This window comes from Centropristis striata, chromosome 3, assembly GCF_030273125.1.
Source record: "Centropristis striata isolate RG_2023a ecotype Rhode Island chromosome 3, C.striata_1.0, whole genome shotgun sequence".
NCBI lineage: Eukaryota > Metazoa > Chordata > Actinopteri > Perciformes > Serranidae > Centropristis > Centropristis striata.
The window spans coordinates 11,408,939-11,436,173 of record NC_081519.1 but is presented as its reverse complement, the minus strand read 5'-3'; the positions used below and the strand labels follow the sequence as shown (position 1 = coordinate 11,436,173).

Here is a 27,235-nt window from a genome sequence, read left to right as displayed (position 1 = left end):
TTTGTCATTTTGTGTCTTTTTTTTAAGTAATTTAATTTTTTCTGTCATTTTGTGTCTTTTTTTTTGTAATTTTGGGTCATTTTTTGTAATTTTGTGTCTTTTTAAAAATAATTATGTGTCTTTTTTTGGTCATTTTGTGTCTTTTGTTGTAATTTTGTGTCTTTTTCTAATCATTTTGTGTCTTTTTTTGTCATTTTGTGTCTTTCTTAAGTAATTTAGGTTTTTTTCTGTCATTTTGTGTCTTTGTTTTAAAGTAATTTTGTGTTATAATAATTTGAGTTTGAGACCCCGGCCATAAACTTTTTAATTTTTAACCACCTGTGCCTTGTGCTTCATGCTCCAGTCTAGTCTCTCTGTTATATAAACGGTCGCTTCCTCTGTCGCACTTCTCCTTTAAGCGCCGAAAAGTCCCCGGCCATGACGTCAGCAGTAAAACCTGCTCCGGCTGGGTGTCTGTCCGTCGGAAAGTGAAGTGTTTGGCGTGCTGCTACTGCTGTCGGAGTTTTCCCCCCCTGTTGTCTGTCTTTCGTTGAGTGTTATTGTCGTTTTTTAACTCCACTCGCGAGCTTTTACGTTACGAATTTAGAAATCCCAGTGAAACCCGATGTATGGGTTGTTTTAGAAAAGTTCCTGAAGGGCTCTTTGAGGAACCGGTGGACGGCAGACACCACCGGAGATGGATAAGCTAACCCATAGCTGAGTTGTTAGCCGAGAATCACAGGTCAAGAATAGGATCAAGCTAGCATGCTAACAACTAGCTAATTTAGCATTTTATCGGCTAACCAATTGACTCTGTTTAATCTGTAACGTCAAACTTAGTGCCGGTCGGTTCTCGGGCCTGGTTTTCTACACCGTGAACAGTTTGTCGAGAGGCCGGCTAACCCAGGAAGAAGACTCGATTTGAATTTTAAGGAAAAGGACACAAGTGTTGTTGAGAAGGGGGCTTCTGTTCGTCTCTCAGCCCAAACCAGGAGCATGCTGTCCAACGCACAGAACCATCCAATGCCCTCCTTACAGATCAAGAAGAATGCCATAACAGACGAATACAAGGTGACCAGCCAGGTGCTGGGGCTGGGCATCAATGGCAAGGTGCTTGAAATCATCCAGAAGAGCACTGGAGACAAGTATGCGCTGAAGGTAGGTCACATTTTAGGTAAAGAAACTGACAACAATGCCTGGGTATCCTATTTTTTGGTTTAAATAGTTTTATTGTACTGGAAGCTCTGTTTCCAACTAAGGTTAATCTAAAGTGTCCCAACTCAGGATACACACACCCTATGAGGTGAAAAGTAAAATACCATGAAATGTTAGTCAATTGGTTAATACAATTTTAATGGCTTAGTAAGCACAGATTTTTCACTAAAGTAAGTATTTACTAGTTCTCCTTGTCCTCTTTGTTCGTAAATTGTATCTCGTTTACTTTTCTGGTCACTGGTCTCTCAAAACAAACAACCCGAACATTACCTACAGCTCCTGGAAATGTGGTTAGCAATTTCTGACTCTTTATAGACATATTTATAGATCTGTGACTGCAACACTATCTTTTATCCTGATGATTTTTTTTCTCGTTGAACCTTTTAATCGTTTGGTCTAAAAAATGATCATAAAATAATGAGAAATGTCCATCCCAGTTTCTCAAAGCCCTGGTTGTTTTCTTTAGGTGTCTTGTTTTGTCAGTCCAAAACCCACAGATATAGAGTGTCGTATTATATAAAATGGATAAAAGCAACACGAGTCTGAAAACAGAAATTTCTGCCATTTTAGCATGGAAAATTACTTTTACCATTATCAAAGTAGTTTACTGTCAATCAAGACTAATCATTGCAGCTCTGACCAGATTAACACAGAAAATTTGCAGATGAATACAAATGTTTCTTTGTGAACATTTATTGCCTTGTGAGGGTTGTGATAGGATAGAACCTTTTAGTTTTTATCACCACTGGCCATGAAAAAAAATGAAGAAAAAAAATCCACTATTTGTGTTTACAGTTACAAGCCGGCTATCTGCAACTTAAACACCTTATAGTATAAAGGGGGTTCTTGTATTTTGAGGGCAGACAGTGATATTGGTGTATGTTATATTTTAACAATTAATTAATGTGTCATACAGACACCCCCATCTCATCTGTGATGTGCCGACCCTTATCGCGTGTGGATTGTTGTCAACAGTGGAGTCCAGAGCACGTTGCTGGACAGGCTATGTGATGTTGACACTGTTTCGCAACCTGCTCAATTGTTTTGCATATCATCCACCATTTAATGTGATGACATAACACTGTGATAAGGAAATAGTGGTTGGTAGGTTAAACCCTCTGTTTGTCCTCTGGATATAAATACAAGCACCTTCCGTGTCCTGTAAATTACAAAAAGCTGAGGGCGGGCTGTAAAGTGACTGCAGTGATAGGAACTACAACTAGAGATCACTTATTGTATCGGTCAATGATTGATAAAAGACAAACGTCACAACAGCTAACCACACATGGGTGACCGAGAAGCGACCCAGTAAATCCATTTATTACCGTAGGCCAGCTCGGTTATTTCTTTAAAAGAGAGCGCAGTGTGAAGTTTGTTTAGTAGGTATTGCATTAGATCTTCGACAAGTGAATCACAGCCTGGGAACATCCTGTGCGGTGGTTCAAACTGAAATTGAGTCTAAACAACCGGGTCACAGCTGCACTGGAGTGTGTGTTTATTGAACATGAATGCACACGCTCTTTCTCAAACCTGTTTGATGTCATGTTGTGATGGTAATCTATGAATAATTATTAGTAATCATCATGAAAAAGTCACATTACCCTTTGTCATCCAGTGTCAGGTGTCTTATCACAAGGTGTCTGCTGTTTCCTGTAGAAAGTTGCATTTGTTGAAGTTTTCTGTATCAAGTGTAACATGTTAGAATTTCAGATCGGGACAGATATTGCACCTTGGTACTGGTCCAAAGCAGTCTGTGAAGAACAATATGCATCAGTCCGGTCACTGAAATATAAGCAATTGTAAGTGGCCAAAAATTCAATTTGACAACTTTTTTTCCTTCATGATCTTCCTCATGCAAGCAATTAAACATCATAACATGTCACTTAAAATCCAGGCCACCTTAGAACAAATTACTAATACTTAAATTCACAGTGAGCCATCTGTAAGCACAGTTCTAAAATAGCTGTGGTGTAGTCTCTTCCGGACAACATAAAATGATCAAACCCTTATCAGGGGCCTGTCTGAATGGGTTGACGCACATCATGACCCTCCTCTCAACCTGGATGTAGACGTGGGTTTGATGCTGCCTGGCTGTGGAGGTGATAATCCGATACCAAAGTTTAAACAGCCTTTTTACTGACTCACCGAAAAGAGAGAGGGAGAGAGAGAGAAGAAAAGAGTGAGAAGTTTTTATAGACGTAGTGTGCACATGTGGGCCATCTGATGTTTTCATGGTAGAAATATCTTTGCTCATATTTGAATTCAATCTCAAAATTGAATAATTGTGTTTAATAATAGTGTTTCAATCGCATAATTTCCGTAACTGATAGAATCAACCATTAGTTTCACACAGCAAACAGATGTTACTTTGCCAAACTTTGTTTTACCCCACGATGCCAAAAAACATCTGGGAAATTTGGTACAAATTAGAAGCTCTAGTTAAACAGACTATTTTTTGCCCATTGCCATATGCTGTGCATAAAGATGGGATGTGAAAAAGCGAACTTGTTTTTAAAATGGAAAGCTCGATTTTTTATTACGAAATTAGGTGGTACTGGTGTGAAAATATATATCTATATATTTCTATTTTCATTCTTGATATAAATCATTTGTTGTGTCACTCAGTATAATACAGTGATTTGTGCAACAGAATATGTACTCTGATAATCTGAGTGCTGCTTGTTAAACTTTCTACATCACAAAGGCACAGAGTTCAGGAATTTAGGGATACTTCTAAGAAAAGGAAGTTGTATTCACTTGTATTTAGGGGTCGTTTTAAGGCTTAGTCACGTTTCTCTCATGTTTGTAAATGCCAGTGGAGCTTTGCTTAGACTGCCCAGACCGGGTTAGGATTAGGGACATTCATGCTCTTGTGGCAACCTGCATCCCTGAACTTTCAGGGCCAGGAAGGTCCCTTTGTACATAATATGAATTTAATTATAAGTATCAACCAGAATTGTGTTGACAATAATGGTGAGTTTGATGGGTAATATATATTTTAATCTTTGCTCACAGGAGCTCAGAGTTGCTCAACTACTGTTCTCAGTGCGTTCTCAAGTATGTTTTTCTACAACGGTTCCTTGATCATTTTGAGCATGGAAAAAAAAACAAAGACCAAAGATGAAATTTTATTAAAATGTACACTTGGCTGAGCTGGAAAAGACAGAGATAAAGATGCATCAAAGGATGATGGAGACAGATTTCTCAATAAAACAATGCTGTTGCTAGATCTGCCTTTGCTCTTTCTGTAGACACACCAGCAAAATATTGTTGCCAGCCATTGCTACTGCCTTACAGAGAGAAACCCCATGAATTGAAAAACAAAAAAGGTGACTCAATGGGAGGACAGACAACATCAATTCATTTGAAAGCAGCAGGGAAATGCTATGATTTATCAGAGCTACATGAGAGGTAGTGGAAATATTGCTCAACATTTGTGTATTTTGTGGAGTTAAAAAAATGAGCTACTGGACGAATGGGATCTGTTGGCTTCCTTTCTCATGATAGAGCTGGAAATTATCTCTATATGTCCAATAACTGCATATGTATGAATACACATGCATCTACACTTGATGATTTAAAGGCCACTAAGTGACGTGATTGTGAAAAAACTCCTATACTTTATTGAAACCTCTCCAGTTACTCTTATAGCTCTTAAAACTTGTTGCTTTTGGGTGATGGCATGTAATATGTTAACCTCACTGATCATTTCTGATGCTGTTCTCTGTAAGACAGACTGTAACCAAACAGATTGTTGCCTTCACTGAATGAACTAATGTCCTTGTTGTTCCCTTCACTGACGTCAGCTGAGTCAGCCCTGTCTCATCTATTGTATTCATTAGGCTTGCTTGCATTTGATGCCAGGACCAGGAATCAGCCAGACTGGGCCAAGGTGACATCACCTTGTGAAACTTTTACCTGTCTGTTGAACCAAGTTTTGCGCTGACAGTGCAGCGGAATATTGTGTAACTCTGAGTGTCAGTGGGAAAGAGATTTGCAGAGTAAAGGAAACCCTAAAGTCTTCAAAGTCCTAAGAATACATATTTGACTTGTAAAGTATTACTCTTAATCTAACCTGTCGCAGAGAATCAATACCTTTTTGAATTTGTTGCTTTTGTCAAAGACAATAAGCCATGTGCCCTCCTCTCATGATTGGTCTGTGCCCCGCAGCATACACACTCTCAAAGGGTGTGAGGCATCTGCAGGTATCGTCTTACAGTGACTACATTTATATGCACACAAGAAACCAGGTTGTTGCAAGCAATCAGGTTAAGGCCACATTCTGAATGAAAATAGAAAAAAAAAAAAAAAGAGGGTGTGTTTGTGTGGCCTTGTTGCTACAGCATACGGGTAAGACAATGACATTCTTTCACAAAGTTCACACGTCTATTCATTTTTATCAGAACAAAACACTGCACACTTTTACAACTTGTAGTACAGTAGACAGTAGAGTCATGCAGTTTTGCATTACAAGGCATTTAACCTTGAATCTGCACTTGAGTGCAACACACTGTGGTACTGGATAACTTTGCATTTTGTTGCAGTAAAAGTTGAGCAGTGTGTGTGGTCAATCTTTTTTTTTGCCAGACACCTATGCAGTTTTTTGTGCAACCCTCGGGTGTCCGGACCTCCCACCATGCCAATGCAGTGGTCTCATTGCAATAAATGAATAGGCTGTAATTTTTTTTAAGTACAAACAGTTGTTAGTTTGAGGAAGTTGTAGAATACATGAGACCATTTAGTTTGTACATTTTGAGGCTCAGGACTGGCCAATTTCCTGTGTATTACATAAAAGGATCAGTCTTGCTTTCTTTTTCTCTTAAAGTATAGCTCATGCCTTGCGTTAGCCTTCTAAGAAATTGGTTAAATAGATGAAAAAAACTTTTTTTGGGGTTTGCAACATGATGACCTGTAATTGAGCTTGTGCGTAGTTCTGTTATACATTATGAATGAACTGTCAATGAAATGTCAGAGTTGACATTTTTAAACTAAACGAGTATTGGAAGGAATGATCATTTTTACACCACCCTCATTTTCATTGAGAAATATGTTAAAATGATTGTGGCCGGGACATCTCTGCAGTACCACAATGCATGATTCAGAACAGTATGTTGGCAAATCTTTTGCCTTTTAACAAATATTTTAATATTGCGATTTCAATAAAATAGCAGATGATATATGTTATGTCTAGTTGAAAGTTAAGTGTGTACAATTATTTAAATTGAACATGGTACTCATAAGGAATGACTAAATGACCATTACACAGCTTTTCTTAAATGCAGCTGTGCCTCAGTTTTATTCTATATATGACAAGAATTCTTTCTCTTTCTCTAATTATAAAGATTGATGGGATTCAGCTTTGATTTTCATGTACTGTAGATCTCTACTCTCTAGTGAGTGAGCAAGCACCGTTTTCTTTAATCCAGGTGTCTGAACAGTTCTACCCTTAGTTTTTACTTTCATTTTAGTTTTAGTTGGACCTTGAACTTAATTTGAATTTAATGAACCAATTGTATCTTGATCCCTGACCTCAATTAAGGAAAGGTTTCTTGTTTACGTCATGTGGATCTGTTTACTGCAAGAAGCTGACAATAACCAGATTACTTGTGAAGCCATTCAACAGACCAATATGTTGCTGAAATGATAGCAGACAAGAAGTTGTGAAAAACAAACAAATTCTACTCTTTAATCCTGGATCTGGAAAGGAACTCAGTGAAATGTGTGCCGTTAAGGTGATGTAATCATAGACATTGTGACCAAATGTTTTTGCCACATTTTGTGAGTCGTTGAAGTTGCTCTTCCTGAAATTTGGAAAGATGTGGAAGTCACTGTGGTGAAGTAAACACCTGTCAAGTGTTGGCTGAGAAAAGAGGAACTGGAAACATTTGCCAGTTCAAATGGGAGCTTTTTCTTGTTTATAGGGTTGAATTTATAAAAAATAAATCCTCTTGGACTACACTAAAATATAAGAGTCTAGACATTGTTTGAATCACCATGCACACAGCATGAATCTCTCTGAATCTAGCATTGACACAGTCAGCATGTCTGATCAAAGGCTAAGGCAGAGGAAGAGCCTGGCCCATGCTTCAATCATGAGATGGTGAGAGAAAGGAAGGAAAAGGAGGGAGAGAGAGAGAGAGGAAGGAAGAGGTACTCTGGTGGCCTTCTGAGTTGTTTCTCTGTCTAACTGTACCCTTATGAGAGTGGCATCTCTAACAGTGTGTTCAGACCGGACGCGTAGCGAATATTCGCGTCGCGTTACTCGCGCGAATTGATACGCGCGAGAATTGAATTTAATTCGCGTCACTCGCGCGAGTAACGCGACGCGAATTTTAGCCCAAGAGACTATTTAGCGCCAAATAATTGCCTCCATTTCATTCTGTCATCAACCATGGCTGACATTACAAGCATAGCGTCCCTGTACCTGCTCTGCCGTCGTGTCTGGGTGAGTGACATCATCCGGAGGTGCACTCAGCACGGAGAGAGGACCGCAGAGTACTTCCACCTTTTTCCTGTCCCTCCTGCCGACCCACTCCTCCTTCCTGCCTCTTTTCTCCTCTCTCTCATGTATGTATCTCGGACACTGTCGTCCAGAATCTCAACGCTGATAGGCTGTCCCGACACAGCGTCACGCGAATATTTCGCCAAAGTTGAATTTATTGAACTCACGCGAATTCGCGTTGTTTCATTCGCGCCGCGAAATTCGCGTCAATCGCGGCATTCGTGTCGCGCGAAACCCGCGATTCGCGCCGCCGGCAAAAATTCGCGTCTATTCGCGTGTTTGCATTGACTTTGTATGTAATCTTGTCGCGCGAAATATTCGCTACGCGTCCGGTCTGAACGCACCGTAAGATGTCTTTTGTTCATTGCAGGAAGAGAACCTACTTATTCCACTATGCCACTGATTAACTGCTTGAGCAAGAGAAAAAAAACCCTGCTTTCAGCATACAATTCATTTATCATCACTCATTTTTTCCTGTTGTGAAAAAATGTGTTTTTGCCTCAGCAGTTCTTGAACTGGTAATGTCCGCTATTCTATAATAACTCATTGACAACAAATGTTCACCATGAAAAAACGTTATCATCCAGAATTATTACATAATGGCCTCAATTAATTTGCATGTGTTGTACAGTCAGATTTAAAAGCTGTTGCTATTATTGGTGGGGGAAATGTTTTTAGCATTCCAAGGGGATAAAAATTGACAATGACTATTGGCAATAATAGCAGAAGATTATATGTTCCAGCTGTTGTACTTCTGCTCATGAAGCTGGGCTCAGCAGTCAGCAATCAATGATTAAAAATGCAAAAAGATGCAAGCATCTAATTCGCCAAATATATCGAATCCTCTGCTGAGCAACAGTCTTTCTGTCTGAATCAAGCACTACATAATTTCATATTGATTCTGGCCCATTGGTCTATTGGAACTACAACTTTGTGAAGTGAGAAGTAAAAAAGTAAAGTCTGAGGAATAGTACTTTAACCCATTGACGCCTAAAACGCCTGTAAAACCTCTGGGTGATTTTAAAATAAGCCCCTAACACCAGAAGTTTTTCTGGAAATTCAACAGAAGTGTCAACGCTTCTACTAAATAATAGATTTTTCAGCCTCTGTAGCACATAGAAATTAAATTCAAAAAGTATTTGAGAGCTTATACAAATACTACAAAACGACGTATCCGCTTTCCAGGCTTCAATGGGTTAAGACACTTCCTCTGACTGCCACTTATCAATAGAAGGTGTTACACAACTACTAGAGAAGTGTATACCCTTATCTTCAAGGATAGTGATTTATTTTGCCAGTAGTCACAGCCTTATAAACTAAGGGGCTGAGACAAACAAGCCTGTTCATCTCTAAAACACATTTTGTCTTCTTCTGTATTTTTCCCTTGTCCAGTGGAGTGCTTATGGTTTACTGGACTGGCTGTAACTCAGTGATCAGTGAAGGGATCTGGTTTAAAGCCTGTGGTGTTGAAGTCTGCATTGTTTGATGTTGCTATGGGAAAACTATGACAAATCTCTTGGTGCCATAAGATCCGGTTTCTCCCATCAGATTATTGTGAAAATATTTGTTTGACATTTGTTCACAAACAAACGGATTAGCTGAAGTAAAAGCTCCTTTTGGTAAACATTTATCTTGGTGTTGTAAGCTTCTTTGAAATAATATGATTTACTGATTGTAATTTATATCGTCTGTGATTGACTGCAGTAGCCACCAACCCCCATGCACTGACCTCGTCTGTCTCTGTTCCCTCCCTTTTTGTTGGGGGAAGTGTGTTTGGTAGGATGTGGTTTTGTAGTTGTACTAGACGGACCCACAACCTGGTAACCAGTTGTATCTGTGATACCACGTAATTTCCAAGCTGATGCGGCGCTCCATCATACCGAAACAGCACTGCATGTTTAGTTGTGGATACCCTCTTAATGAGCTCTCAAGAGACATTTCTTTTACTGATTTTATTGATGCTGGATTTATTCTACACAGTTTTTTTTTTGTGTGAATGTTTTGCTGTGCTTTGGTCTTATGATCGGTTTCCAATGAGGAAGCAAAGTGGTTGAATAGTGCTGAATGGTGTTAACGGTAAAAGGAAGTGAGTCTTGAGTTCATTCATATAACGAGCCACATGTGAACTCTGTTGCTGTTGCATAAATATCTGTGAAAAGACTTACACGAATCAAAAAACAAATTTCTGTTTTGTATATTTTGTAAGAGTAAGTAAGTCTGCACTTTTCATAAACTGTAACATGCAAAATGATGGTGTTTTTTCTTCATAAATCAAAAATTTAATGAATATGGTGATTTTAAAAATTGTCATTCTATAGGTTTTAGGGATGGAATAATGCATCTAAATTTTATAGCTGATAAATAGTCAGCTGATAATAGGAAGCCAAGTTGCTTCCATAGACTGCGCAGCATCTACACACATAAATACATCAGCTGGCAGTGGGAAGTCAATTCTGAGTTTTTTGTTTTAATTAAGCTTAAATGTTTTATATAATACAAATCATGTTTGATTTTTTTATGTGCTTTACGAGAAAAATTAACAAATGAATGCACATTTGAACCATTCTTTGTGTTCACAATAATAATATCAGTTGGATTTGGTTTGGTCGGAGCTATAGAATAATAACTTATCCATCTTTGCTCACAACAGGTTTGCCTTTCTTACCTGCAGGTGAGCATAAACAGGTTCTGAACTTTTTTTAAATACAAAATGAGAATATATTGGTATCGGCCCTGAGAAGCTGGTAATTATCAGTTATTGCTATCACAATAATCTTGCATCCCTAATAATTTATTGTCAATCACCTAATTGATAGATGGGTTTTTATTTAACAGTGTTTTCTTTTGATTTTAACATGGTGGGGAAAAGTTGGACTAATTTTTACATTAAAATAATTGAGATACAAGCTTCCCTATGTCTTGTCCCTATGTCTATGTCTTCCCTATGTCTTGATGTCTTGGCAGGGACCGTTAGACCGTTAAGTTCCTGTGTAAATATATTAATGTGCACACGTAGCTTATGAAAGGGCCAAATCACAGCTCTCCCACATAATTTGAAATCATCTGATAACACACCAGCCTGTTCTGCGTTATGTATTTATGCAGTGAGGTATGCTGTGTTGCGTATTATCTGATGCGTCAGGTGCAGTGGGGGATTCACAACATGAATCACAAGGTGTCAGAAGGGAGGAGTTAGTGAAGCCAGCTCAAAGAGACAGATAAAGGTAGAGGCTGACAAAAATGTGTGCCAAATTTCTGTAGTCTCTCGTTGACTAATTTACTTTGTAGTACCACTGATCTGTTCAGTATCCCCATCTGTCTTTGTCTCCAGCAAACCTGCTGTTCCTCTTAAAAGACGGCACTCCATCTCTTTCTTTGTTTCCATGCAGATCTGCCAGCCTTTATCAGGAAGTGAGACAGCTGTTTCTCTGTGTCATACAGATGTCGTACTCTTTCACTTCCTCCCTTGTCAGCAACTCTTTTTTTTTTTTAATGAATGGGTGTTGTGTACTATGACACCTGCTGGCTAAAGATACTTGCCCGCAAGCTTTTTTTTTGGATAGCTAGGATGTCGACTTTCCTCACAGAACTGAAAGAGCTTAATTCTAAATATATATCTTAAAAAAACATGAAGCAGTTCTTTAGAATGTGAGGATTTTGTCTTTCAGGTGTGTTCAAACTCAGTGTGATTGAAGGATTCACTGTTTTGGCATTCCATATTTGTCAGCCTGTTGTGCTAAATGTACAGACATTTGCGATGACTAAGTAAAAACTTTTGCACCAAGTGTGTCAAGCATATATTATGTCTGGTAAGGCTGACTGATCTCACCTATCAGTTATTGAATACCTTTTCCCTACAGTCTCAAAGTGGAGTCATTTAACCTTTTAAAAGACACACATTATTCATTAAGTTAAAACAGTTTGAACTAGTAGTGCGTCTGCACAAGAGCATGATAACTAGGCCTGGGGCGATTTTGCTGGACGATATATTGTCCCACAAATTATTGCCGATAAACGATATTATTGTCAACATGATAATATATCATAATAATGCACACCCTTTCAAATACGATACACTTTTATTTCTCAGTGTTTTTTACCATTGTAATTGTAATTTTAAGAACGTTTAAATATCCTAAATAAATAAAACAAACTTTTTTTTTTTTTTTTTTTTTTTTTAAAGGGCAGTATTTATTTTGCGATGTAGCAAACTCCACTTTCTGTGAGCGCACAGCGTTTATATTGACTTTGTCGACCAGTGTTGACTGTCGGGACGAAGGCTCTGCATCTCCAGGTGCAGTTTTTTTCCCCAGCTGGGAAAACTGGGTCGGGTGGTTCTGCTTTAGATGGGCATGCAAGTTTGTTGTGGTGGCTTTTTTTGTTGCCACCACTTTTGAACAAATTGGGCATACAGGCTCGTCCGTGTGTTGATGGGCTCACCTTTTTCATTCGGTTTGAAACCGACACATTCCCACACCGGGGCTGTGGCATTTGGCTTTGCAATCATCTTTTTTCCTCGCGTTGCTCCGCACGAGGCTCACCTGCTGCACTCTGTGTGTAGCCAATGCTAGCGGCCCAGCCTTCCCAACAGAGACCCAAAGAGCCTGGATGACTGACAGGAGGGTTCACTCCGCTCATTCTGCTATGGAACAAAAGCGCCCAGGTGCTGAGATCCAGCACAGAGTGAACCCTCTTGTCATCCAGCCTTCTTGGAGGCAACACACGAGGAAAACAAACACGCATGCACATGGCGATATATCGAGGCCGGCAAAATTATTGAGTTCATTTAATTTATCGTGCGATTAATTGATTTATTGATTATCGGCCCAGGCCTAATGATAACAACTTCACCTTCAGTCTGAACAACCCTTTAATTGCACAGAATGAAATAAAATGGTTACCTTTTGTAGCCACAAGAAACAGTGAAGTTGTTTATATGCATTGCATACATACATTCGATACATGATTAATACCAGTGTGTACACACACACACACACACACACACACACACACACACACACACACACACACACAGAGACAGATGCTTGTCTTGTGAGGCCTAACAGATGTCATTAATCAGATCATGTCCTATTGACACAAACATGTTTGTTGCTCCACTGACCGCACAATGGATAAGTCACACACACTTGCAGAGACACCTTCTGGTATATTGTTGTGTTAACCCTTTCTGTCAGGTTAAGAAGCTTTTCTGATTGAGCCAAGCTTAACCTGTTACTCCTCAAAAATCTCCACCCCAGAATTCCACTGCTCTATCACTCTCTCTATTTTTGTCTGGTTTCACCGTATCCTCCCTTGACTTGTCACTGGCTCATGAGTGGCAGGTGGAGGATTGGTGCTCCTTCAGCTTAACCCCATCCCACCTCCCACTGTCCTGCCCCGGGCCCGGGAGCTTTTGTGTTGGCTAAAGGAAGTGTATTGTGTGCCCATCTGCCCCCCTCGTCTCCCTTTTTCTCCACTAGCTTCACTGTTTACCCTCAAAGGGCTAACAGCAGATGGGGGGCTATGCAGTCAGGCAAACACCAGCAGAGAGGTGACGGGGGTGTCTTCTCATGTGCAGATTGTGCATGTGTTAAGAAGCCTTTGTTTGTGGAGGGAAGTCTGCTATATTTGGATGTACTAATGTTATTTTAGGCACATGATTGTTGTTTCTACTACATATCTATTTTTTTTAGTTCTTCTTGACAGTTGGGCATCGCAGCAACAGGGTAATAATTGTGAATAAACTCAACTGCTCAGTGCAGCACAGTGTACTATACTCCCTGTTATTTATGAGTAAGTGATGTTCATTTAGGGGCTACATGGTGGTACAGTGGTTAGCACTATCACCTCACACCTGTGCTGTGAGGTGATAGGTGATAGACATGTTCGCCTCCCATCTTTGTGGAGTTTGCGTGTTCTCCCCGTGTCAGCGTGGATTCTCACCGGGTACTCCGGCTTCCTCCCACAGTCCAAAAACATGCACTTTGGTGTAATTGGTGACTCTAAATTGCCCTTAGGTGTGAATGAGAGCTTGATTGTCTGTCTCTATGTATCAGCCCTGCGATAGTCCTGCGACCTGTCCAGGGTGCACCCTGCCTCTCGCCCAATGTTAGCTGGGATTGGCTCCAGCGAAATAGTGAGCCAGGCAAACTGAAATGAAAAGGAGAGGAATCTTCTCAATGCACGTGTGGCAGAAGTCACATGGCCATCTACTTCCTCTACATGTCAACAGTGGAGGTAGCAGTGGCAAGGATCACAGTGGTTAAATTCCAAATCGAGCAGAAAGTGGGAAGCTATTTATGCTAATGGTAGTCTATTGTTATTGAATTGAAGTTGATTGTTATATTGTTTATATTTGAGCTACTTGTTTTTAAACTATTTTGCATCTATGTAACATGTGCAGTTTAGTTTCTGTGATCTCAACAAGTTGCACATCAGTGATAACACAAGAGAACTCAACCTAATGTTGTACAGTGCTTTAGGTGTTTTGCAAGAATGTCATAGTTAATTTTCTTCTACATTCTTATGACCTCGCCGTAGTGGCCTACCAATGGTTTCCAGGAGAGAGACGCCATCAAGCTATTTGTGGTTTAATATGGCTATTTGAGAGTTTCTAAGAGTTTATTGTACAGAAAATGCTGTTGTATATTCCTGCAGTTGAAACCTTTATAAATCCATTTTTACTTCCACATCTGTAGCAGAAGTAGTTACTCCTCCAAGTAGTAAAATAATATTTTCAATTATCTTTTTATTGAGAACAAGTTATAGAAATACAGTCATATACACAGATAATACTTTTTGATTTTTTACAGAACACACATACAAATACAAATCCCCCCACCCCCCACCCTACAACAACCCGGGCAACAATATTTTCTACCTACAAACTGGATATCACACTTATCACATGATTTTGTGGCTCGGTTCCATTGTCAGTCAATCACGAAATGGCCTATTTCCTTTTACTTTTTTTAGAATGTATACATTTTGGCACTTGTTTCAACACAACATTGAAAAGTGACAGTGAAGTGAAAACCTCTGCTGTGCCGAATGTTTGTGTCCGAAGGGTCATGTGTCTTTTTGGGCGTTTTTCCTCTCTGCTGTGACGCAGGAAGTATGACCCACCCTTGTTTTTCTTTTAAGTCCCAAAGGGTGGTTGAACTGTGCTGTCTGTCCACTGTTGAGATAACGAGTGGAGATTAAATACACCAACTAACTCTTTCTGGTAACAAGGACAGATATTTTTTATTGGTCTGTCACTCACTTCTCAGATCTGTTATGTAATATGGCAGTACATTTGCAAACCTTCTTCATGATTTGAATGTTAAGTAACAGGACTGTTATCACTCAGTTTAGAAGTATAAAAGTCAAAATTTGCATGCGTCTCTTGGCTTTGATGTGTTGGCTTTCCTGTCTGTTCACTCACTGGTCTTATCTTAGTTTCTGTAGTTTCTTTTCCTCTTGTAATACATTTTTTTTTTTACCTTCTTAGTAAGATTGTTGATCTCAAATCAGAAGGGCCATTTTATATGTTCATTCAATCCCTTGTTTTATCAGCGTCTTTAAATAAATAAATAAATAAATAAGGTGAGGACATAAGGTGACATGCAGAGGATGGACACAGTATCAGTTTCACTTTCCATATTACAAACTAACCGAAGCGTAATTGTCAAAAGACTGCATGGATGTTATTGAACAGGCAATATGAATTTGGTGGCTTTTCTTAATAAAAAAGAAGACTGTTTATCAGCTGACTGTCAGGAGCTGGTAGCCATTAGCTTGGAAAATACTTCAACATAGTTTCAAGTAAACATGCTTCAATCACAGAGCTGGCTGCAGTAAACTCAACACTAAATTTCGTCTATGTGACCAAAGAAAAACCTGGAGTGACACAGAGAAACAATGACATGACCTTTTAGAAAATAGGTTGTCTGAATGCCACACTGCTGTAAGACGGGCCCTGTAACATCTTATTAAATTGTGCAGGAACATTTTTAAAAGAACATTGCAATTGGGTCAGAACAACAGAGAAAAAAATCCCAGACACCATCTAATATTAATGTAGTCAAAATGTAGTTTGTTTTTGGCAGATCGTGCATCAACACCCAAAAAAAATTAGAATTTCTGTTTTGATCTCACTCGCTATGCTGAGGGCAAAAAAAACTGTGTTGCTTGGCTGTTTACTGTTTAGCATTCACTATTCAAAATACCTAACTAACATTTATCGGTTACAGCAAGAAGTTTTTGTTGCTTCTGCTTAAAATGTCAATATGTCAAAAACCATGTCCACTGACTGAAGTCCAACTGAAATGACATGCATGAAGAAACCTTTAGAAGTAGAAATAAGTCACAGAACATTTGACTGCTGATATTCAGACACTGCTCTGTCTGTTCTCTCACTGTGCCTTAGGCCCAAACAAACAAAATCCTCCGTAATAGTTATATTAAGGAATAAATGCTTCCAAAATATAATGAGGTTAAGAAGGTTTAGAAATCCAATATTACTGATCTGGAGCTTGACAGTAACCAGGTTACCACAGTGAATGTATCTGATTTCCTGAGTAACCTGGTTTCTTATGTACATGTAAACATAATGACAGTTTTATGGGCCAGTCCAGACAGCACACTGCATACTCCGGCTCAGCCAGGATTCACTGACTGCTGGAGCGAAGCCCACTGTTCTGTTGTGACCGTGGGCAGGGTAGGAATGTAATGCAGCACAAATAGACAGACGATTGTCAAAGCCACAAGGCTGAATTCTTTCCATTGACTGACAAGGATATTTTAAGGTTTCACTTGGAGTCTTGTATTAAATCTACAAACAAACCTAGTGCTTATTTAATTTTTAGATATCACTACTTTACAACTAATACTTTGAGCAGTTGAACCACTGAAAAGTTGCAAAAAATCTAAGTCAGTTTCTTTATTCCCTAAATTATTAAATCATTTATATGTATTTATTTTACAAAGGAGAGCCTGTCTGAGTAAATAACACAAAAAAAGGAAACTTGAAGCCACAAAAAATATAGGAAATTGCATGCAAATTAATTTAGATCATATTTGTATTTTTTGTTGCTAAATTCAAATAAATTCTTATTAGTCATTTTGTATTTTAAGGTGTAGCTGTGTGATCAATTCTGTCTCTTGTTCTGTGAGTTTAAAGATTTTCTTATATTTAGTCATTGAGACATGCTGGAGCTCATAGTTCAGAGGTTCAGGCCTATATTTGACCTAGCAACTCTTTTTTTTACTGCTGCGAAGGAGACGCTAGTTTCCTGTGAGGATCATGTGGCATTTGCTGTGTTATTTACAACTAGCAAGGTCGTAATACACTACCCTGTCCAGAGGAAGTTCTCTTTTTTTTCTTAAACGGCACTAACCCATAATATAAACTCATGATTAGTAAAAGGATAGGATAAAGGATAGGTATCCTTTGTTATTTGAAAATTTCCACAAGTGAGGACTTGTTCTAATGAGTTGTATCTCTGACTATAGATCCTGTTGAGAAGGTTTTATTTACCCCTCACACTGATTTAAGAGCTGATTAAGTACATAGCATTTATTTAGCTATGCACAGTTTGTGGCATAAACTGTTTGCATATTCTGCTTTGTCTTATGAAATAAAATAGATAAAGCTTGTTAGATTGCCTTTGTGGGCAGCGTTCAAACGTTGCAGCTCAGAGGGCTTCACCAACAAAAATATTAAAATAAACAATAATCAGAATGTTAAATTAAATGTATAATAAATGATCATGCCTCTTACTTTTAATAAAGATATTAAATTCTTGCCTGAAATTATTATTAACAAAAACAAAACCTGTGTAGATTAATGTCATTGAATGACCAAGCCTTTCATTATCTGCTTGTTTTCTACCATGGTGATGAGCATAACAACATTTGGTCACAGGGAGGAAAAACAATCTGCCCACACACAACTGCAAGCAGTGCAATACTGAATTTAATTTCACCTGGCCATAAGGCCTGAGTCATGCCAGGTACCATAAGGCCAGGGCTCCTTTGTGTCCTTGAGCTGCATTATGAATTTCTAAGTGTTTCAGAAATATTTCTCTGCAGCAGACGAGTAGGAGTGATATTTTACTGTCAGGGATTAATCATGTAGCAGCAATTAATAGATACATAAATATATTTAGACAAAAAACAATTGCAGTTTCTTTTGTTCAGTGGTGCACTGACCTAGTGACACAGAAAGAGGGTGCTGCTTTCACACAAGACCGGATCGGAAAACTCAACAGCATCTTTTCAGCGTTCTGCCAGCTGATGGCAGCACTGCTCTTCTCTCATGATTACTATTGATGCAAGTTGTAGTCGCATCCAATTTGTCTGCAGTTGGTTCCCTGTCATAAAGTACAACACATAATTTGATGATTACCAGGGGCCCCAGTTCTTTCATATGCCCAGTAATAATTACGATTGTATATGAGATGTTAATCAGCCTCCTTGTTTCTGCCCTCCTGTCCAGATGCTGAAGGACTGTGCCAAGGCCCACAGGGAAGTGGAGCTCCACTGGAGGGCATCACCTTGTGCAAACATTGTGCGCATCATTGATGTCTATGAGAACCTCTATCAGGGCAAGAAGTGCCTGCTTATTGTCATGGAGTGGTAAGTGCACAGTCTTGGTGACAGACAGACACACACACACACACACACACACACACACACACACACACACTTATATTTTTTCTTATAGATTTTGCAACGTGAAAAAAATAAATTCGTTTTCACCAGATGTGAATTGCTCTATTTTGAAAGAACAATAATTTTGGAATTATTCATGCGATTTTGTGAGGGAGAGCATCTGTGCAGAAAATTAAAAAAAATATATATATATATATATAATACTTCTTGATCAATCAATGATCTAATATGTCATGATATAAATTATGCATGTTGTTCAACCTAAGATATGGGGGCTCCCTTATGTCTCCCCGTTCCTCGCTTATTTTCTGGTTGTGGTCGAGGTCTTGGGGGCCTTCTTTCTGTTTGATAAAGAATTCAAGAATGATTGTGATTTGTGGTTTGCTCTGCATGCCACTCTGCAACAAACTCTATGTATCCAAGATGTACCTTTAAATCTGAGTTCCTGGCAACTCTGTGGTTAAAAAATGCCCTTCTTTACAGTTGTTCTACTATGTGTCTTGAGGTACTTTTCCGCATACCCCCAGGAGAGTTTTACTTCCCAGAACAAATTCACCAGACTACGTCACATACATACTTTACCCACAGGTCCGCCTGTCTTACAGGTGAAGGGTCGGCCAGTGACAGTCATGGTAAACAACAACTGTTTCCATGATAATATCTGTAATACCCTTTGCATAAATCACAATGTTACTGCACTGGTTTACAAGTTAGATGCCACGGCAGAAGCGACAGTTTGTTTGCATCCACCTTCAACCCAATTTAGTCTTTATGATTTAAATGGACTAACATATTCCAAAAAAGCTTAGATTGATGATTAGCCATAACTACACACATTATTTTAATGTATATATTATATTCCATTCAGCACAGTTTAGTTTGCTTTCTAGAAATGTCCCTTCAATCAAATATTCTTGGTATTGGTTGAATTTTCATATGTAGTTGCAGTCTGCAGTTTCCAGACTTGTGAGGGCAGGTACAGGAAAGCCTTGATTAACCTGAGCCAACATAAAGTCATGAACACCATGCCTTCTCAGATGTTCAAAGCACATTTTAGCAAGGTAAATTATTGTAAATGTATAGAACATGACCTTGGTAGACAATGACCCATTTCTTCTAAATGAGCGAAGTATCTTTTCCTTGCCTTTGTATTTCCTTTTTCACTTGTCACACGTGCACGCATTAGGTCTGTGGTTACTTCACAGTGCAGATGTAGATGACTAAGTTCCTTGAGAAAAAGCGCAGCATCAAATGGCAATAAAGATATCTAGTTCTTCTGGTGAAACATTCAAACATTTCCTAGAATATCACACACAAGAAACTTCATTCAGACTCCTTGCCCTCTGACACTGAAGATTATGAATCATTCTGATGACCTATATTCTGCTGTTTAAGTATTATTCAATGTTGTGTAAAGAGTCACTAAGGTTTATCAACATGATCAATAGAAAAATAGCGCTTAACCAATACACTGTTTACCAGCTTTTTTGGGAAATACATTCCTAAGTTAAGTATACGTTTTTTTTTTTATTGATGGCCGAAGAACTTTGTGTAACCCTTTTATCACATTCAGGTTTGTTTGAGACTGTCATTGAGGTCAAAGGTGTTGACTCAACTCTGTTGTTATATTTCGGAGGCTGTATGGTGTTGTGCTGCTGGATTGTATTAATTAATGCTGCAACATGTTTGGATTGCCCAATTCCTTATGCATACAGTTGTCCTTCCTATTGCAAACTATACTGTTTAGGGAGGGCTGCAAACAGCCATGTGCTACCTCTGTGACCTAAACCTGAAGGGCATGGCCTCAGGTCTCTGCAACAAAACAGGTGCCGCATAGTATGAAAGTGTTCACAACGCTAGTTTTAACATTTTGGCACTGAGGTGAAATTCCTTTTCATTTCAGATGCAGTAAACCACAGTGCATATCTAATGATAAAGAGAGAGACGCACTGTAAATGCCTAGTTATTAAAACTAAGGTTTACATTACATATGAAAGGTAGTTCTGGCAATGACTCTGTAACACACTGAAGAATCCACAAGCTACCTGGTGCAGATTACGTGGTCAAAGTGACAGTTACTACTGCAAAAGTATTCAAACGAACAATCATTTGAACAATCTGTTTTGGGGGAAAAAACAGCTGATGTGTATTGGGGCATTTTCTAAATGGATATAATGCCTTCAACAAGTACATTTCATCATCCCTACTGTTGCCACAGTACACGAGATTGGAAGCAATGTAGATTGAAACTGTGTGAGGGCGTTATAGGGTTTCTGCTGTGATAGTGTTAGCTCTTAGTACTTGGTGTATATAGGTATATCTTCTGCTGAGAATTCACACATCAACTCTTGACATTTTCAGAAACACAGGCTGGGGTCAGGAAACCTGTGTGTCTCTACCTCTGACCACATAAGAACAAAAGTCAGGCACGTGTGAAAAACGTTTGCTTACTGCTGGAGATTTTCAATTGCAATTACTTACAACTTACTTACTGATATCAAAATAAAATGGATGGAGCTGCTGTTCGTTTGTCAGTATGCAAAATGTGAATGTGAATGATTAATTTTGAGAAGTTAAAAGTGTGCTGTGGTTTAGCAGGGCTGTCCCACAGCTCTAACTCTGCGAGTCCTGCTCTCCCTTTAACACTTGCGGGCCGTAAGAACCAGTCTGTGATCTCAAAATTGGCTTTTATGATATGACCTGAAACTTACTCAGTCATACCGAGCAAAAAAAGATTAAATGAAACTTATCATGTGCACTGAGCTGGACTGCCTCTTACTTGTTCTCATACATGTATTCAGGTTAACAAGCAGTCACATTTTCTGTAATTCTTAGTCTTGATTGCTTTTGTGCTGCCTTACTCAATACTTGTTTTGTTTTTTGTTTTGTTACAAATGTTCTTGTTTTTTTAATGGATCTGGGAATACTGAGTAATAATCCTAGTATTATAGTATAGTACAGAGCCATGCTGTTGTCAGTAATATTTTGACTTTTATTAATGCAGTGTAACAAAGCAACTGTTGTAGTTTTGTGTCGTTATAAAAATGAACTAGTGTGAAACCTAATTCAGATGAGAGGAGAAGAGGAATCTGAAGAGGGTTCCAGTGCAAGAAGGCAAACTTTATTTCTCTCTTTTTTTTTCATACTAAATACTTGCATTTTAGTATTGTTATTAATTGCACACCTACCTGTGTCTTAGGAAGTTGTGTACAGGTGTGGCTCCAAGCCATAATGGGTCAATATATCAAGTCTTTTGACAATAAATATAGCTATGAAAATAGCTTCTCAAAGGATTTCTGGGAGGAAATTATGATTTAGACCAGGGATGGGCAACTTAAATGTGGGAGAGGGGGGCCACAATTTTTCATCGACACTACCATAGGGCCACATATAGGACTCAACTCACCCTCATTTTGGTGGTAATGATGCCTTGTAGCTTTAAACACTGACCTGGTATGTCATCGATATGTGCAAAGGCTGTGAATAGGTCTTTCTGTTTCACATGGTGATCATCTGCATTGGTCAACCCACAGACCACAAACCACCTCTTCCCACAAACCAGCCAGAGGAAGAAAACTCTGCGTAGTCTTTGCTTTGAAACAACTGGCAAGAGGGCACAATCATGATAAATCACACATTGTGAAATGCAATTCTTTGGGCTTAAAATTTTATCATGCAGAGGTTTTAGGTTGCAAATGTAGCAATGTGTTTTTGGCTGTCATTGCGCCACAATTTAACTTATTGAACTCCTCGGTTTCATGCTGTTGTTTTTTGATTTTTTCTTTGCAGCATGGATGGTGGTGAGCTTTTTAGTCGAATCCAGGACAGAGGAGACCAGGCCTTCACAGAAAGAGGTAATAAGCTTAGTTGTTTAAAATCAATCAGTAAAATCCCAGTAAATATTACAGTATTGCAGTATTTTTTTATATGATTTCATGGCACACTAGTTCAGATATACTGCTGCATCCCCACAGACATATACAAGTGGCACATACTGACACCTGATAAATATAACGTTCATTTTTATGATCCACAACATCATACAGGCCTTGCTTTTGCTGCTGCTGGCACAGTGTTGAGATATATGGCCAGTATGTGCGCGCATTAGTGTCACACTTAAGTCACTTGTATCTCTGTTAAAAAGCACTTTTTGTTTTCTGCAATTTAGAGGCATCTGACATCATGAAGAGCATAGGCGAGGCGATTCAATTCCTGCATGCAATCAACATCGCACACAGAGACGTCAAGGTTTGTATCATATCTTTGTTTTGTCAGACATTTCCTTGCTCTTTACTAAGAAGAAGGGGGTTCAAAGATGACTTCTGAAAATCCAGTAACTAGTGTCATAACTCTTTCTTTTCTTTTTTTTTTTTCCTGGCTGGCTTCCCGAATCCTCCCTGCAGCCAGAGAATTTACTCTTTTCCTCGAAGAGGCCCAATGCCCTGCTTAAACTCACAGATTTTGGCTTTGCCAAGGAGACCACTTCACACAACTCTTTAGCTACTCCCTGCTTCACACCCTACTATGTTGGTAAGGATCTGTTTCTGTGTGTACTCTCTTATTCACTCCACTTGATAAACCCTGCTCTTCCTTCCCTTGCCTCCGTCTTTATTCCTTCCTTTCTGTCTGCAGCTCCAGAGGTTCTGGGCCCAGAGAAATATGACAAGTCATGCGACATGTGGTCGTTGGGTGTCATTATGTATATCTTGTAAGTCAATTTTTTGGATTATCTTTGAACCCTTTATCACATATTTTTTACTTTCTAATATTTGCATTTCAAACCATCAACAGGTTGTGTGGATACCCTCCTTTTTATTCGAACCATGGTCTAGCCATCTCTCCTGGGATGAAGAGGAGGATCAGAATGGGCCAATATGAGTTTCCCTACCCTGAATGGTCTGAAGTATCGGAGGAAGGTCAGGCAACACACATACCCTATATAGGGCTGCTTGATTATGGCAGAACTCAAAATCACGATTATTTTTTGTCAATAATGAAATTGAGAGTATTTAACAGTTACTCAATTGTCTTTGGGAATGTCATGCATTAATTGAACTTAAATTCAGATCAATAAAAATTAATTAGATGGCCCATTGGTCGAGTGCATACCACTAAGGCTGAGTCCTTGTTAGAGCAGACCTGGGTTCGAATCTGGCCCCGAGGTCCCGATGCTGAATGTCTTCTCCTCTGTCTCCCCCGTCCATTCTCTCTGTCACTTTCTAATAAAGCTGAAAAATGCTCCCCAAAAAAGTTATTTGAAAAAGAGAGAATTTTTAACAGAAGGACATGCGATTGATTTATGACACGAGACAAAACAAGAGCATCACTGTGAAACTGAAAGCTGGACAATCATTACTTTATGTCGATTATCACGTTTTGAAGCCAAAATTGTAATTTAAAACAAAATGCCATTAATCTTCCAGCTCTAACCTATTCTGTGTTTATGTATATTGGCTCTAAAGGTATTTAATTTAAATGTGGTATCCTGTTAAGACTTCTTGAAACCGATCGAGAACTAATTTTATGTGAAGTATTATTTTGTTCATATTTAAATGTATCCATCTTCAAAAGTAAAATAAACTTTTCATGATCATGTCATTTCACAAGCTCCTGCAGGCACACACACTGTAAAGCATTTCACCTAAACGTGATCAAAGTGGCTTTTTGGTTTTCAACTTTCTGATCAAGAAATTGAAACTGATGCAGGTTTGTCAGTCACATTCACCACTATAGAAAGTTATCTTACTTCCTGAGTAATGCAGACCTTTTAGAGCGAAAAGAGAAGCAAACATGAAGATTTGACAGATACCGGCCCAATATCTTCCCCTAACACAGGGCTGTATGTGTATATGTGTGGAACCACAAAGGGTGGAACTGTATTATGGTAAACTAAAGTGCAGTCCCTTCACCTTCTCCACAGTACAATTTCTCAATTCAGTTTCAGCTTACACCATCAACAGTAGATGTTATACGTTTATAATGTTTATTTCTCAGGATATTGCACTCAATCAAAGTATAACAAAAGAAAATGACAATAGCCTCGTGTGGCACCAGGGCCTCTATCTTCTAACTGATCTGTCCAGTTGTAGCTGTATTCACTGTGTCCTAATTTCTTCAGTGTCTGGAAGTTCAGTTTTACACTAACTTGACCCCTTTGATCCTTTTTAATGTTGGTAAAAATAATTGTGTTTGCAGCTCAACAACTGATTAGGACCCTCCTCAAGACTGAGCCGACGAAAAGGATGACCATCACAGAGTTCATGAATCATCCATGGATCAATGTAAGCACATACTGCATCATGCATTTTCAAAGATCGACACTTCAGCTCAAGTGCTCTGGCTTACAACCTTGCAGTGAAGTAAAATTAAAGATGTGTTCTGTGTGTCTTTCTGAAGAAATCGATGAAAGTTCCCCAGACCCCACTTCACACCAGCCGGGTGCTAATGGAGGAGAAAGACGCATGGGAGGATGTCAAGGTTAGATTTTTTTTTGCTTTAGTTTTGTTTTGAAAAAACTGGAAGACATATCTGCAGGTAAGGTAGATGCATTAAATTAACATTTAGTAGTTTTTTACTAACAACTCATTGTGCTCTTAATGTTTGTTTGAAAAAAGAATCCATCCAGTTATATGAGAGAGCAGTGTAATGTGACCTCCTTAACAAAAAAAAAAGATTCTGATTGGGTAAAGCAAATGGCCTGATGAGCTGCTTTTTTCAATAATTTTTCCGGACCAGTGCCTAGCAACAATGAAGGTCGACTATGAGCGACTATTTATGCTAACACAGCATATGATAGCCAACTTGTCTGCTTGCTACATGTGTGTAATTCAGAATTGTTGGTCCGGTTGTTCATTAATTGAATATCTAAAGAATTTAGATGATTTCACCATACCTGACCTCCGCCACCATTTAGAGAATATTTCTTCTCAGTCCCGCTTATGACTCAGGCTGTCGGGCCGACTTGGGATTGGTGGTTGTCTCACACACTGCTCAAACTCAACTCCTGATGAGCTGCTTTTTCCCCGTAATTTTTCAGGAGGAAATGACCAGTGCCTTGGCAACAATGCGGGTCGACTATGAGCAAATCAAGATCAAGACCATTAAGGACTCGACCAATCCACTGCTAACGAAACGGAGGAAGAAAGCCATGCAGGAGCCGTAGTCTGCTGCCCACTGACAGATGCACGCATGCATGCACATACAGACACAGGTTGTAAAAAGGAAGCAATAATTTGTCGACACGTGAGTCGCGTTGCATGGATTTTCTCAGTGTTTTATTTTTCATGGCAAATTCTAATGTTTTGTAGGAGTGTTTTGTTTTTATTACTCTACCATTTAAAGAAACCCACCACTCTGCTCCGACAGAGAGGATGTTGATTTGTGTTTTTACACCACTGAAGAGATTATGAATTACAGAAAAGGAGGGGAGAGGGAATCGGTGAGATCCCTCTCCTCTCCTTTCCCCAAATATCAGGTTGTGTACTCAGAGGGGCTCGAAGGTTGGATTAGGACATGAAGCCTTAGCATTAGCAGTAGTTCTCTTTGACCCCGCAGTCCCTGTTCTAGCTCTAGCCCCAAAACCTGTGAATGTTAAATCAAATGGCTAAATCCCAAAAAATAAAAGCAAGGGAAGGTTTCTTTTACGTACATGCAAAGTTAGCAGATGTATTTTGAACTGACAAGTGGAATGTAAGGACTCTGTCCCTGTTTGTTGGAATTGGCTGGAAATAGTCACCCATTTCTGGGACTTTAGGTGGGAGTGTCTGTCAGGTTCAGTTTGTCTTTGTGAATGTCAAACAGAGGCCTATGCACTCACAAGGGCCATGTGCCATTCTGACAGAGCACCTCACTCGTGGCCCCTCTCTCCTACCTTAATCTACGCTTGTTTTTCAGGTTCATAGTATATAGGGCAGAGAATGACGTTTGAGAGCAGAAACTGGCTCTACGTTTCTCCTGCATGTAGCTCATAGGAGAGTAGGAGCCAACTGATACTGTATTTTTTCATGGATTTTATGAACATATTAGCTTAGGCCTTACTGAGTGTTGCTAAAGCAGCAAAATACTTTTAACCCCTACCTACCATTTGGTTCAGGCTTTTACCAATGTTATGCTTCCCAGTTTATAACATTGCCAGATTATATTTCAGGTGAATGCTATGCAGATGTGTTTGTCAGCTTGAAGTACCGCTAGGACCTTTTCCTTAGTGTTGGTTTCTGTTTGCAAATGTGTCGGAGAGATGTTGAGCAACAATAGGGAGCGTTTGTGTGTGTTTAATGTAAGCAGTAGCATACCCTCAAGTGTATACGTGGTTCAGAAAGAGCAGCCTCTCTGGAAAGATCACTTACAGTAACTGTTGGTTGCACCAGCTCAAAGGTCAGGAGGTCAGTGGGACTAATCTGGTGCTGTGGCAGTGTTCTCCTCCACACTTCCTGGAGGATTGATAGGAAGTCAAAAATAATTAAGAACTGCTCCTCGTCCCAGAGCAGAATCTCTTGACGATACCACCAGCAAGCTGTCATCACATTCAGACAGGGTGTGATGGTCGGTTTCTCTTCAGTGTTCTTGTTAATGCAACAGGACACTTCCCGCTCACTTGGGATCATGGGAAATTATTGTGTTAATTTTGTCAGTTTGGTCTACTTCACTTTGTAAAATCACATCCATGTTGCCTGTCACATCGCACCTAAAAATCTCTCACTGTAAAAATGTTCATCAAATGTTTGTGATAATGTTTTTGTTTTTTTCTCGTCCCCCTCAACACCTTTTTTGTAGTGGAAGCACAGAAATGTCTTGTTTTTTTTCCCTGTCATTGAGTCTGTTCAGCTCCACCTGCCGTACTTTTGTCTGCTTCAGCTTTGGATTAAAAAACACATAAAACACAAA

At 39.2% G+C, this 27,235-nt stretch overlaps 1 protein-coding gene across 1 annotated transcript; it reads left to right on the top strand.

Annotated features, from left to right (window-relative positions):
• The first annotated feature begins 419 nt into the window (after nt 1–419).
• mapkapk2a (MAPK activated protein kinase 2a) lies at nt 420–27,235 on the top strand. Its single transcript, XM_059329422.1, has 10 exons — nt 420–1,137; nt 18,177–18,316; nt 22,142–22,206; nt 22,521–22,600; nt 22,756–22,882; nt 22,985–23,060; nt 23,144–23,268; nt 24,548–24,633; nt 24,749–24,829; nt 25,389–27,235. The coding sequence occupies exons 1-10, from the start codon at nt 976–978 to the stop codon at nt 25,512–25,514; spliced, it is 1,068 nt and encodes a 355-aa protein (XP_059185405.1). The 5' UTR covers nt 420–975; the 3' UTR covers nt 25,515–27,235.

What these genes read in the sequence shown, in the direction of transcription:
- mapkapk2a (XM_059329422.1), top strand. Translation starts at nt 976, where the DNA reads ATGCTGTCCAACGCACAGAACCATCCAATGCCCTCCTTACAGATCAAG. An exon ending in GAGACAAGTATGCGCTGAAG is followed by an intron (nt 1,138 to 18,176) that starts GTAGGTCACATT and finishes CCTCCTGTCCAG; the next exon opens with ATGCTGAAGGACTGTGCCAA. An exon ending in CCAGGCCTTCACAGAAAGAG is followed by an intron (nt 22,207 to 22,520) that starts GTAATAAGCTTA and finishes TCTGCAATTTAG; the next exon opens with AGGCATCTGACATCATGAAG.